This window comes from Octopus bimaculoides, chromosome 10, assembly GCF_046866305.1.
Source record: "Octopus bimaculoides isolate indiv1 chromosome 10, ASM4686630v1, whole genome shotgun sequence".
In the NCBI taxonomy this organism is placed as follows: Eukaryota; Metazoa; Mollusca; class Cephalopoda; order Octopoda; family Octopodidae; genus Octopus; species Octopus bimaculoides.
In genome coordinates this window covers 32824023-32839171 of record NC_142937.1, presented here as the reverse complement: position 1 = coordinate 32839171, position 15149 = coordinate 32824023, and the positions used below count along the sequence as shown (strand labels likewise).

Below are 15149 nucleotides of genomic sequence, written 5' to 3'. Positions count from 1 at the left end.
GATCAAGTCACTTGCTTTGCAAGTATATCTCCATAATATATATATATATATATATAATGCATATACATGCATGCACGTGAACACACACACTCACAGAGGAGAGGGAGAAGGATAGGAAATCTTGGAACATTCAAGTAAAACAGTGGTTTCCAAACGATGTGGCATGCCTTATAGATATGCAGCAGAAGAGGATAGCAGGTGAGGTAGAATGATTGAAAGACAATCAATGACTTAGAAACAGTTTCAAAAAATTCATCAGCCAAAAAGAAATACGATTTCAAAATTTAAAATATCATTGGACTCTTTTGGGATATACAACCAGAGACAATATTCATGTGTCTCTTCAAAAGCATTATCCATTCTTCTACAGTTCTCTACAACATATTGCTGTGAACAAGGATTTTTAGCTCTGACAAATATCAAAAACCAAACAAGGAAAGATTTCTTTGTGTTGATGAAGAGATGAGAGTTTGTTTATTTCAAATTAGGCCTAGTATAAAGGAGATTACTCATCAAAAACGAGCTAATAACTTTCATTAAATTTGTATACTTTAATTATATGTTGTGTTATATATTATATTTGTTGTTGTTGTTGTTGGCACTCCGTCGCTTACGACGTCAAGGGTTCCAGTTGATCCGATCAACGGAACAGCCTGCTCGTGCAAGTGCAAGTGGCTGAGCACTCCACAGACACGTGTACCCTTAACGTAGTTCTCGGGGATATTCAGCGTGACACAGTGTGACAATGCTGACCCTTTGAATTACAGGCACAACAGAAACAGGACGTAAGAGTGAGAGAAAGTTGTGGTGAAGGAGTACAGCAGGGTTCGCCACCATCCCCTGCCGGAGCCTCGTGGAGCTTTAGGTGTTTTCACTCAATAAACACTCACAATGCCTGGTTTGGGAATCAAAACCGCGATCCTATGACCGCGAGTCCGCTGCCCTAACCACTGGGTCATTGCGCCTCCACATATATCTAACACACTATTAGTCAACATTTTTTTAATTTTTAAGAGTGCTTTTTATCACAAAAAATTTGGTGAGGCGCAAACAAATTTTCATTCTGAACATGCAGCCCAGAGAAAAAAAAGTTTGGGAACCACTGAAGTTAAACATCAACTCGGTTATAATGAGTGCATTAATAAGAATTTACTTACCTGGAATTGGTTCCTTTGAAGTGGCTTCAGCTTCGAGCACCTCATGTAGCAACAATTCCAGCACATGTGGGAAGTAAGGTAGTTCAGTACAACAATGAGCTAGGTCCAGTGCATGAACACCCAAACTGAAGAGAATCAATGAAAATTAGTTTTAATGATTTAGTTGTGGTCAAAGTTGTCTGAACAACATTATAGGTCATAGAATTAATTTATTGATAGCAAGGCAGAGCATCCATAGATTAACATTGGGCTCCTAAACTCATGATTAACCAGGGCAACTGCTCAGTGTACCCATGCCTTAAGAATATGGGGAGAAAGTGATAGCCAATACAGATAAAGGCAAATTTGATTCCACTTCAAAAGCACAAAGCTACAAGCTGATTGTCATCATACTATCACCACCTTTTTGTTCAAATAATTTCAGCCAAAGATGCAGACTGTAAACTGTCCCACAAATACACACACGTGTGTGTGTAGGGGGGGGGGTGCATGTGCAACAGGCTTTCATACAATTTCTGGCACCTTGGGCATGTCTTCTACATTAGCCTTGAGCCAGCCAATTCCTTCATCATCATCATCATCATCATCATCCTTTAACGTCAGCTTGGAAAACAGACATTAAAGGATGATATGATGATGATGATGATGAAGGAATTGCTTGGCTCAAGGCTACAGTAGAGGATACTTGCCCAAGGTACCACCCATTAAGATAAGACTCAGAACCAAATAGTTACTAAGTGAACTCAATATCTGCACAACTATGCATATGCACATCTGCATGCACACACACACACACACACACACACACACACAATCAACACTGAAAGGATGAAAGGCTAAGTTGGCACTGACAGGATTTGAAGTCAGAGTGTAGAGAGTCAGAAGAAATACTGTGAGACATTCAATCTGACAAACTATCGACTCTGTGCCATGCAAATGTGCACACATATATGTGTTTATAATTATGAAAACAGATGCAATGACAGAAACAGACACTTGCTATAAACCCACACATTCAAAGCAGTATCTTCTCCTCACATCCTCTCATCCTGAACATACAAGAATTCCATTTAACCTAGCTAAAAGAATTTGTACAATAGTATCAAGCCCATCAAAATGTGATCAAAGACTAGATGAAATGAAAAACATACTTATTCAAAAAGCATTTCTATAAAATCTAGCCACAAATGGAATAGAAAAGCAAAACTTATAGATATTCAAGATCTAAAGAGAGTAAAAAGTACAACCATCAAGAAAAAAAGTTTTACCATATGTGTCTACATTTAACCCTAGAAATGCAGAAATATTTGGCTGTATTTATAAAAACTTGCCTGTTTTTATATGAAGACTGGGAAATGGAAAAAGTTTTGGAAAATCAATAAGTCATTATAAGTAAAAGAAAACCTAAGACATTGAAATACGTGTGTGTGTGTGTGTGTGTGTGTGTGTGTACTAAGATAAAAGTTCAACTTAATTATTACAAAATGTAGAAGGCCAAACTGTACAACATGCTTATATTTGACCAAAGGATCAGAGTTCAACTTCAAGGAAGGACAAATCTTTAACCCCTTAGCATTTAAACCAGCCATATCAGGTCCAAATATTCTGCCAGTTCTCTATTCAAACAGGCCAAATCCAGTCTTTCACACCTATCCTACACTGTCATTCTAAAATTAAACAATCACATCATCAAAATTTTGAAGTTACGAGATATTAAATGATCAATTAAAAAACAATGTGAATAAATAAGTGTTACAATTGACAGAGTAATCTGAATGCGAAAAGGTTTAAGTAAAATAGAATTTTACTTGCTACTCTCAGAATACAATTTATATAATAACATATTGTGGAGTTATAGAGGTCCAGAAAACGATAAACAAACTGGACTGAAACAATGCAAATGAATGACAATACAGAGACAGCAGATTAGTTATGAGGATACCAGAAAAATACCATTATGTGAACATATAGCAATATGTGCAGAAATTCATCTACTTAATTTTAAAACATTTTCAGTTTGTAAATACTCAGATACAATTATAGACCCACAACAAATCAATAAAGAAAAAAGATTTAAGAAATATAAGCCATTTTTAAATATTAAATTATTAATCACTGTTAATAATATGCCCTGTTACAAAGAACACTACTATACAAAGATAAGCACAGCAAATTGCAGCATATTCTTTTTAAAGATACTTAAAAAGTAAATTACTCATTCTCTATGAATGGCTCAAAAAGTGATGAGATATACTAAATGTGAAAATATTTTGTGACTTAATATATCAAAAACAATTCCAACTAAGTTGTGCATTTTCATTTTTATTTTCTTATCGTCATGTTAGGAACATTTCAATCGCGAGTGAGTGAGTGAGTGCATGTGTGAGTGAGTGCACGTGTGAGTGAGTGCACATGTAAATGAATGTGTGCATGGGTATGTGTGTACATACATGTTTGTGAATGCATTTTATACCATAACACTGCCCTCAGATATGCTGAGTATTTGTTTTGACTTACAAACATCTCTATGACTAAGGATATCTGTACTACTCTGCATGTGTGTGTGTGTGTGGCAGGTCGGTATTTAGGTGATCTGAATGAGGAGTCAGCCTTCCTTGAAAACATTCCACTTTTACCGTCAAAAGCCTGTCAGAGAAACTTGCATCTTGAAGCAATTATTTGATCATGTGTCACCCATTCTAATCTCAGATCTGATCAAACATTAAGGAGTCAATAGGATTTAAGTATATGGCTTCATCGGATGAGTCAAAAGCGAAAAAGAAGAGGAAAAGGAAAAAAAACAAAAGCAAAGTATTGATTCTTACCTACATGCCCATGCACATACGTGTCATACACACAGAGCAAAATAAAGACACAGATGGAAATTTATAAATATATATATATATATATATATATATATATATGCATACATGTATAGTCATAAAATATGTACTACATATATCATGTCTATAGTATCATATATATATATATATATATATATATATATATATATATGCATACATGTATAGTCATAAAATATATACTACATATATCATGTCTATAGTATCATATATACATATATGTGTGTATACATACATACATACATACACACGCATATACATATATTATACACCCACATATTTTCACACATTTGTGCAATATATAATTTCTTATGAATATATATTATATGCAATTATGGATGCAAGTGTGTATACATATATATATATATATATATATATATATATATATATATATATATATATATATATAGACCACATATGTACTTATACATAAAATGTTATTATAGAAATATTTTATCAAAATAAGAATTTTTTTCACCATGAGCAAAATAAGCTTTTAAGAATTATAAAAAATATTAATAACTCAAAAAACAACTACAACAGTATGATTATTATTATTATTATTACTATATCATCATCATTATTACTACTATTATTACTATTATTATTATTAATATTATTATATTGTCATTATTATTATTATTATTATTATTATTATCATTATTACTATAATCATCATCATTATTACTGTTACTATCTTTATTATAGTCATTGTTATTTAATCCTTAACTGCTAATAGCAAATAAAAAAAGTTAGTGAAAGAAAAGTTCGAATTTGAAGGTCAACATGATTATCTCCAGTTTGAAGTGGGAATGTGAAATATTTCCATTGTTCACTAGAGAAAGTAAGTGAGAGATAGGGCTGGGGAGGTGTGATTTATATATAAGGCACTGTTTATCACAAACATGGGTACATACATTTATATACGACATACAAATTGAAACATATGCATACACACACATGTAATTTGAATGCTTATGACTTCATGTGTAAAATCCTTAACCCTTTCATTACCATATTTCAGTTGAAATACCCTGCTTTTAAGTCAATTCATTTTGAAAATTATGAAGAATTTAATGAAATAACTTTTTTTGTTATTAAACTACTTCTGGGAACATAAATTCATGTGAAATTTTGATGGAAGATAATTTTAAACAGAAATTTTGTGTCATAGAACTGGGTGCAACCTCAGATGGGCTGGTATCAAAAAGGTTAAAGCGCTCAAAGAAGTTTAGAATCGATTATATACTCTTTTACTTGTTTCAGTCTTTTGACTGTGGCCATGCTGGAGCACCGCCTTTTAGTCGAGCAAATTGACCCCAGGACTTATTCTTTGTAAGCCTAGTACTTATTCTATCTGTCTCTTTTGCCGAACCGCTAAGTTACGGGGACATAAACACACCAGCATCGGTTGTCAAGCAATGTTGGGGGGATGTTGGGGGGACAAACACAGACACACAAACACATACATATATATATATACATATATACGACGGGCTTCTTTCAGTTTCCGTCTACCAAATCCACTCACAAGGCTTTGGTCGGCCCGAGGCTATAGTAGAAGACACTTGCCCAAGATGCCACGCAGTGGGACTGAACCAGGAACCACGTGGTTGGTAAGCAAGCTACTTACCACACAGCCACTCCTACGCCTATAAATATGTGTTAATATAGACATTAAGTTGTCCTTTAAAGTAATAGCATCACACCATATATATAGTTACATCTATACGAAACCATGGTACAGATTTACTGAACCAGTTAAGATTACATGATAACAGATAAGAGAGAAGAATTGGTGTTGATTGCAGTTTTATTTAATTTATTTATGGTTAAGAGTAAGAGAAGGAGCCATAAACAACCATCAGTCCATATCAAATCACAAATTCTTGTACTCCCTGAAATCTAGAGGGAAGCAAGATAGACAAGACCCAAGTTCTAATCCTTGGTTCCATGTATTTTATTAGGAATGAACATCTAACTAGCAGTGTACAACAGAACGACTATTTAACCCTTTGGTGACTATACATATACTTCTAATTAGAATACTGTATGTGTTTTTGTATTTCAATTAATTAGAAATACAATGAAGATTTGGGATTTAAGTAAAATGTGTGTGTGTGTGTGTGTGTGTGTGTGTGTGTCTCTCTCTCTCATAGTGTTGGTATTCATCATCATCATCATCGTTTAACGTCCGCTTTCCATGCTAGCATGGGTTGGACGATTTGACTGAGGACTGGTGAAACCGGATGGCAACACCAGGCTCCAATCTAAATTTGGCAGAGTTTCTACAGCTGGATGCCCTTCCTAACGCCAACCATATATATTCTGAAATATAATAGTTATCTTATAAAATCTTAAAGACACTAATTTAAATACAGATGCTTTAATAGGAGCAGTCACAGAAGGGCTGGTATTTAAAGGATTAAATATTTTTCAACTCTGCATGACTGCATGTGTGTATGGTGAGAAATGTTACCATTTTAGGAAACTTTATAATAGTGTTCAGCAGTTAACCCCAAAACCTTTTGCTGACAGAACCCATCTACTGTTAATGCACACAGAACCTTACAACAGTCCAAGTCACAACCCTACAATGGTCTATATAGTTACATCCCCACTGTCTATGTAGTAGAGACCTAAAGTATCACATTAGCACTTTCTACAGCATGGCTGGTTTAAGATTAATACCCTTGACAAGTACAGAATTTGTGCAAATGTTTGCCTGAATAACCTTTGGTCGCTTGTTGATTGTCACATTAATAAATATTACTGCCATAAACTGATGCTACCAAAGGTGGGTTCAATTGCAACCAATTCCTGTTACAAGTAAAATCCTACCATGTTTGTTGTCAGAATGTTCTTTTGAATGTTTGCATGTTGAACCTTTCCACATCATTTTAGTTTTTTTTATATCGAAAGAGGTATCATGAGAATGTTTGTCTTGGTCAAGAGTACACAACATTTTGTTTAGGTTTTTTTTAGATCATCCTTTAAGTTAGACGTTATGGTTTTATCTGCAGACCAACATACTGAGGAGGTATCAATTATATTCTTCTACAAGTTCCAAGTATGTTTTAATGTCATTATCATGATTCACTTTCTACGCTGGCTGAGGGTGGATGGGTTGACACAGTCCAAAGTTTTAATCAGAGTTAAAGGCCTCCAATATGGGACTGAGAATCACATGTCACTCATATGTTTCATTTTTGGTTTGGTTTCTACAGCTGGATACTTACTATTCCTATCAACCACATTACAGAGTGTACTGGGTGTATCTTTTTATGAGACAAATACAAGGGAGAGTGCCTTGCATCATGTAAGGCATGAGAGTTCTCACTACCCTATGATATGTCCATACCCTCTGGGTAACATACCCAAGGAGCTGAATTGAAGAGAGAGTAGTAATAGAAGAATCAGGCAGGATAGGTCAAGGCTGCAAAAGTAGAGGGATGAGAGAAAATAATAAGGGTGGAGATGGTTAAGGGTGAATAGGGTTGAAGGTGATCAGTGGTAAGATGCTAATATGGAGAGAATTGAGGAAGAAAGAATGAGGACTCACAGTACAGAAAGTGCAATGGAACATAACAGGTTTTATTTTCATTAATGACAGAGGCAGAATAATACAACTAACAGATGAGAGTATGGCTGGAGAGTATGTAAAAGAATGAGTGACTGAATGTTGAACAATAGGATGATGAGAGGGTGACAAAAACAGGGCAGTTGATGTAGACTTGACAAGGACATATTGGGAGAGAGACACTTATATGCAACACACACATATACATATAGACACATGAAGATACACACACACACACACACACACACACACACTGAAACAGAAATCCTTTTGTTTCTGGAAGCATAGATATGTTTGTGTGAACCTGCACCTAAATATATTTCTGTGAATATAATTCTTTTCTAAGGCAGTGAGCTGGCAGAAACGTTACCATGCCAGGCGAAACGCTTAGCGATATTTCATCTGTCTTTACATTCCGAGTTCACATTCCACCGAGGTCAACTTTGCCTTTCACCCTTTCCAGGTCGATAACTTAAGCATCAGTTGCATACCGGGGATCAATCTAATTGACTGGCCCGTCCCAAAAAATTTTGGGTTTTGTGCCTAGAGTAGAAAATATAATTCTTTTCTATACCTTCTTCAGATAATAATTTTGCTGCTCATACATTAATAGCTTTGTGAAGTACTTAACAATTAGCTATAATTTATAGCTCACAAATCTTAGCTTTAGTAAAGGATTTACAATCAACATCACCAATGATCTTATATCTTTCCAAGCTGACATCGGCTGGCTGGGTTTGCAATGTATTCTAATATTGTGCCTTAATCCCTTGTGAAACAATTTCTCAAATTTATCATGTATGATTCTTCCCAGGTCTTCTCTTCTTTACTTTTGCCAACTTACAACACCTTTTTTTACTCAGTTTTACTGCTCACACATATTAAACTCAAACCAACTATCTTCTGTAGACATTTATCAATATATTTACTCTCCAGTTAGTTTCTTTAGCTCAATATTGCTAATATAGTTGAGCGTAGAAATAACACAGAACTGCTGGAACCACAGGAAAAATTGTTTAGTTTAATCAATACTGAATAAATATATGAAATCTTACTTGAATAATTTGTTGCAAACAAGTATAGTCAAAGAAATGTAAACACATACATTGTTGGCTTGATTTTATAAGTAATTGTATATAATATACATACATATACAATGGTATCTATCAAAAGGGAAGGTGGAAAATAGAAGTTAGGTAATACTACAATTATATCTTGGAAAATAGTAAAGGAGTGGGGTCTTATGTAAAAAGCAAAATTAGAACATTTTCAAGGAAGAATTGAAACCTGATTCCAGGGATTAATTTGTCAGAAACCCACCACACCACATGACAAATGCTAATGAACTAAAATGTAATAAGAGTTTGTTTAAACTTTGTTGCTGCCATTACAAACATTCAATGTTCAGAAGTATGTAAAAATCATACTTGTGTTTCAATGAAATTTATTTATTTATCTTTTTCTTATATTTACTAACTTTATCATTTTTCTTTATTGAAAGATGATAACATGTTTTAGTCTTGGGAGACTAACATCAACCAATCTTGGCACATTTTATTGGAAATTTAGAAAATTATATAAACTGAATTTGTCTGATGTCAATGGAAAAGTGACTAAAAAAGAAAAAGAAACAAATGACAAACAAGTGTGTGTGTGTGTGTGCTTATGAATATATGTGTATATGTATGGTATGTGTGCAACAGTCACTAATGAATGCACTTAATTAAACATTTTGCACCAAAAAAACAAAAAGAAATTAATGCTGACATGAAATACATTAAACTTGAAATAAACTATGATGGAAAAGCAAACTTCATACTAATATCTAATTGATAAAAAGAGGAAAAAAATTACACTTGCATATACATATGAATGCGCCTAATATATATATATTTATATAAATAGCTACATACACAAAAAATATTATCTAAATGAATACGCATGTAATTATATAGTCCTACAAATATACAAGAATATACATATATTTATACGTACATGTATGTATGCACATAAGTACACATGTATATGTATATACATATATAAAAATAAATATATATATATAAACACATCAACATGCACATATACATACAGACACATATATGCATACACACACAACTTTCCAGCATAATGAACAAGGCCATTTCCCTAATGGTACCAGAGTTTTATCTTCTTTTCCACTTGCTAATACTTTTGTCTTTGTCATGTTTAGTTTGAAGCCTCTTGATTCTAAGTCTGGATTTTTTTCTTTTCTCTAACATTACTATTGATTCAGGTACATGAACCATAGCCAGTCAGTCTTAAACTCCTCTGGGGATAATTATGAATAGGAAGGGGGCTGAGAATTGAACCCTTACATTCACGATGAATTAGCTAAATTTGTCATGGAACTCATCACTGATTCTCACTTTACTGACTGCTTCTTTGTATGTACATACCTACTTAGCTGCCTACCTACCCACCTACATACATATGTACATACACACACATGCATGCACACACACATGTATATATATATATTTATGTAATTAAGCCAATTCTTTTCGTTATTGGTACGGGGGCTTAGAATTTCTGCTCATCCCCCAGATTTCAGTTAATATGTATCAGTGAAAATTTGTGGTTGTAGTTGTCTTCTGGCTGCTATTTTTAGCATGTTGGCGCCACCTGTAGTGGCCTTAATTATTAATTAATAAATTTTTACCTTATGGTATTACCTTGATGGTTATTTACACATGCTATACTGCTTGATATTATTGTAAACAATAATATCCTTATATATATATTTTATTTTATTATTCACTTCAATCACATTTTTTAAACTTGCTGCAGCATTAAAAACAGTCATCATGCACATTGTTTGAGATGGGCAGTTTCTTATTTCTTTATTGCCCACAAGGGGCTAAACATAGAGGGGACAAACAAGGACAGACAAAGGGATTAAGTCGATTACATCGACCCCAGTGTGTAACTGGTACTTAATTTATCGACCCCGAAAGGATGAAAGGCAAAGTTGACCTCGGCGGAATTTGAACTCAGAATGTAACGCCAGACGAAATACCGCTAAGCATTTTGTGCGGCATGCTAATGTTTTTGCCAGCTCGCCGCCTTGATGGGCAGTTTCTATGACCCTTGGGTCAGTAAGACTTGCTGAGGATACCTAAGTGACATTTTCACAAAGTTTCAAATCGTGACAATATGGCTGTGTCTGGTTTTTCAATTTAAGATTCTTTTTGTTATTGGTACAGAGGCTTAGAATTTTTGCTTATTGCCCCAATTTCAATTAATGTTTAATAGTGAAAATTTGTGGTTATAGTCATCTTCTGGCTGCTATTTTTAGCATGCTGGTGCCACTTGTAGCACCCTTAATTATTTATTAGTAATTTTTTACCTTATGGTATTACCTTGATGATTATTTACACATGCTATACCACTCAATATTATTGTAAACAATAATATCCTTACTCTTTACTCTTTTACTTGTTTCAGTCATTTGACTGTGGCCATACTGGAGCATCACCTTTAGTCAAGCAAATCTACCCCAGGACTTATTCTTTGTAAGCCTAGTACTTATTCTATCGGTCTCTTTCGCTGAACCACTAAGTTACGGGGACATAAACACACCAGCATCGGTTGTCATGCGATGTTGGGGGGGACAAACACAGACACACAAACACACACATATATATATATATACATACGACGGACTTCTTTCAGTTTCCGTCTACCAAATCCACTCACAAGGCTTTGGTCGGCCCGAGACTATAGTAGAAGACACTTGCTCAAGATGCCACGCAGTGGGACTGAACCCAGAACCGTGTGGTTGGTAAGCAAGCTACTTACCACACATCCACTCCTGCGCCTATATATATACATATATATATATATATATATATATATATATATATATGATAATGATAATAGTTCATTTGTCATTTTCATCAAACAATGACATAGCAGCTACAGCAAAAAATAAATAAATAAATAAATAAATAAACAGGGGGGGGATATTGTTGAAAACAGGCAAGTATTGCTCAGTTATATATTTTACTGCAACTGAGAAGGCATATTCAAGTAGAGAACTATTTGTCACAGATTGCTCACTGATATAGGTGTTTCATTCACCCTCGCAACAAATAGAAGAATACATATCACAAAGAAGAAATACATGAAAGATGGGCTGAACACTTTCAACATGTTAGGAACTGACCATCCGAGACAAATGAGGAAATCTATGGACAATTTACTGCAGGTTATCCTCAATACAGCCCTTGAAGTTCTCAACCCTTTTGAAACTACTGAAGCTTTAAGATTAGAATCCTTTCATAATGCTTCAGATGCAGATTCAATTCCTGCTGAAGTATACAATTCTTGATGAGGCCAACAGGTAACTTTCCCTAAACATTCAAAAATGTTACAATTATTCACCTGTATAAAACAAGGTAAAAAAAAACAAAGGTGATGCACAGTCATGTTGTGACAGTCAGAGATGTATTTCTTTGTTGTTATCAATTGCTGGTTAAATCTTGGAAAGAATACTCCCAGAATCACCTAAATAACCGTCTTACCACCAACAATCTCCTGCCAGAAAGCCAATGTGGTTTCTGCAGTGAAAGGGTCACTACTGATATGATCTTTGCAGTAAAAAGAAGTATTCAGAACAAAATTGGGACCCTGTATAAAACCTTTGATTTCACAAAAGGCTTTTAATACAGTATAGGTGTATTAAAAGCAGAGAATCCTTGTCAAATTTGGTTGTCCACCTGTGTTTTGACTATGGTGCACCAGTTTCATAATAGCATGCTAATAAGTGTTAGGTACTAACTGGTGGGTGGGTGCATGACAAGGGAACAAGGGAGGGTCTTAGTGACAGTGAGCAGGGAAAAGAGAACAAGATACACACACACATATATGCCTTCCCCAGCCTATTGTCTCCACCAATCGCCTCCTTGTGCCTTCTCTCCCCTGTGCTGATCTCACTTATCTGTTATTAACCCTCAATGCACTCACACAGCTACTGCAATCCCCTGCCCCCAAGCCTCTCCTAAATTTCTTTCCATCATTTGCTACAGCCACCTCAGTCTTGCCCACTTGCCCAGTCCCTACTTCTATATCACCTCAACTATTCTCACCACCTCTAATGTCCCTCAAGGACATCTCCTAACACATCTTCACCATCAACTCTCCCACTATCAGTCTCTTTATCTTACTTTTCTTTTCTTTCTGTTCCAACTGGGGTATATAATATGTATCTACTCCCTAACAAGACACCAATCTCTGTCATTCTGTGCCTTTAATCTTTGAACTGGCATAAAGCCACATCCCCTCAATACTTGCCCCTTCCAGTTGAGGGGATTTTGTCTTGCAAGATACTTGGTGACCATGCTGGTGCTGGTGCCACATAAGAAGCACTGATGCTGTTTCCATGTAAAAAGCACCCAGTACACTCTGTACAGTGGTTGGCATTTTCAAGAGCATCCAACCATGGAAACCAAGTTAAAAGAGACAATTGAGCCTGGTGCAGCCCTTGACTTTGCCAGCTCCAGTCAAATTGTCTAACCCATGCCAGCATGGAAAATGGACATTAAAGAATGATGATGATGATGATGATGATGATGGTGATGATGATGATGATGATGATGATGATGCACACATTCATACATAATTGTTGCTTAAATTCCATTAAAATAACCTTGTTTCTGGGTTGCAAACCAGTTCTTTCTCTATTTGTAATAGATTAAAAAAAAAAAAAACTAGAACAGTATATATACATACCTAATCATAAGTTATAACATTCTGGAAAATTTCTTACACAATGAATAATTCTTATATTCCTTCTCAATTTCATAACACAGACATACATGGACAAATCTACTACTACTACAGACACATGCAGAAACACGAACACAAAAAAAAAAATAGATATAATCTGCTGGAACCTTCCTTATAGAGTAATATTTTGTTTTTCATTTGAGTTTAAATTTCAACAAAGGAAGGCAAGATTATCAAAAAGCAACAACAGCAATACTACAACCAACAAGAAACATTAACTACTTCAGAGATAAGAAGCTATATGACAAAAGAATACTTTCACTTCTTACTAAATATAAAATCTATGAAATGAAACTAAAATAAAACAGAGAAAACACTTGAGAGTTGGAATAAGTCTAGCATATCAGAAGGAAGAAGAAAAAAAGACTTTCCCCAGAATGATGGTTAAAGGGCAGCAAGGAGCAGGGAAGAGAATAGGAACAGTAGTTAAGGACTGTAAGGAGCAGGAAAAATGGGGATACTAATGATAAACTTAAAATGAAAACTATAAAAATTAACAACAGAGCCAAAATGAATAGCTAACGCATACTAGACACAAGCACAAAGCAAAAGCTAATATATATACATATATACACACATATGCGTGCATACACACATGTATATATATATATATATATATATATATACACTTTCATATGTATACACGCAAACATACACACACACACGTAAGTTAATAGATCCCCACTGACTCCAACAATGAGTATTCTAGTTGTTCAATCAACTGAAGTATTTCCTCATTCAGTCGTTATGTAAACAGATGAGTATTCCAGACTGGTGTCTCTCTAATGTAATGTTCAACCAGAAACAGTATGTTATAAGCATGAAATAAGGTTGGCCCCTTTCAGCTACTGTTACAATCCATCTGACAAGCTTCCGCATGGTTTCCAAATCTTGAATTTTATTCACAAGAATTGTGCCAATTTGGGGTTATGCTAAAAGATACTTGTCCAAAATGCCAAGCAATAGGGTCTCAAACACAGGACCACAAGATTGTCAAGCAAATTTCTTAACCATTTGTGTGTGAGTACATGCATGTGTGTTTGTGTGTGAATAGATAGATACAGACAGACACACACACAGACACACACACACACACGTACATACGCACACACACACACACACACACACATGCATATTTACAAATATACATACTATCCAACCATGCCAATTTTAAACAATATACTGAATGGAGAGGAAAATATGAAAGTGCGTGTACATATGTATATATACTTGAATATATGTGTGCCTGCATGTGAAAGCACACAAGTGCACATGTTTTTTGTGTGTATAGGATTAGGATGGATATTGTCATCTGGAGGGGATTTTTTTTTTTTTGTCTACTTTACTTTTCAGTTGTATTCCACTATAATAGATATTTTCTTCTTCAGAACCACATAAAAAGCTGTCAATGAAAGGCAGGAGTGGAGGAATCAAACAATAATATTAATAACAATGGTAACAGCAATGGTGATGGTGATGATATTTTCACCATGGCAAGCAAAATGATTAAGTTGAAATAATCTTATCAGCACCACTTGACAAAACACAATAATTGGGTGACAGAGATTTTACCCTTAACTTCTTTTCCATTCAGTTTTGATGTCTTAAGATGCTTCTTTTTATTATTATTATTAAACTTAGAGGTGGTGGAAGGGTAAGGATTTCTCATCATTTTCTCTTTTTTCCTCTAGTATATGTATATATATTTTTTTCCATTTCATTTCC

General features: G+C 34.7%; 1 protein-coding gene across 2 annotated transcripts in view; it reads right to left on the bottom strand.

The window, feature by feature from the left end:
* The window catches only part of LOC106874539 (guanine nucleotide exchange factor subunit RIC1), a 247478-nt gene that overhangs the window by 127980 nt on the left and 104349 nt on the right, over positions 1 to 15149 (bottom strand). For both annotated transcript variants that reach the window (XM_014922306.3, XM_014922307.3), the window contains exon 22: positions 1158 to 1282. In XM_014922306.3, coding sequence (XP_014777792.1) covers positions 1158 to 1282 — 125 coding nt within the window. The remainder of the gene's footprint in view (positions 1 to 1157; positions 1283 to 15149) is intronic.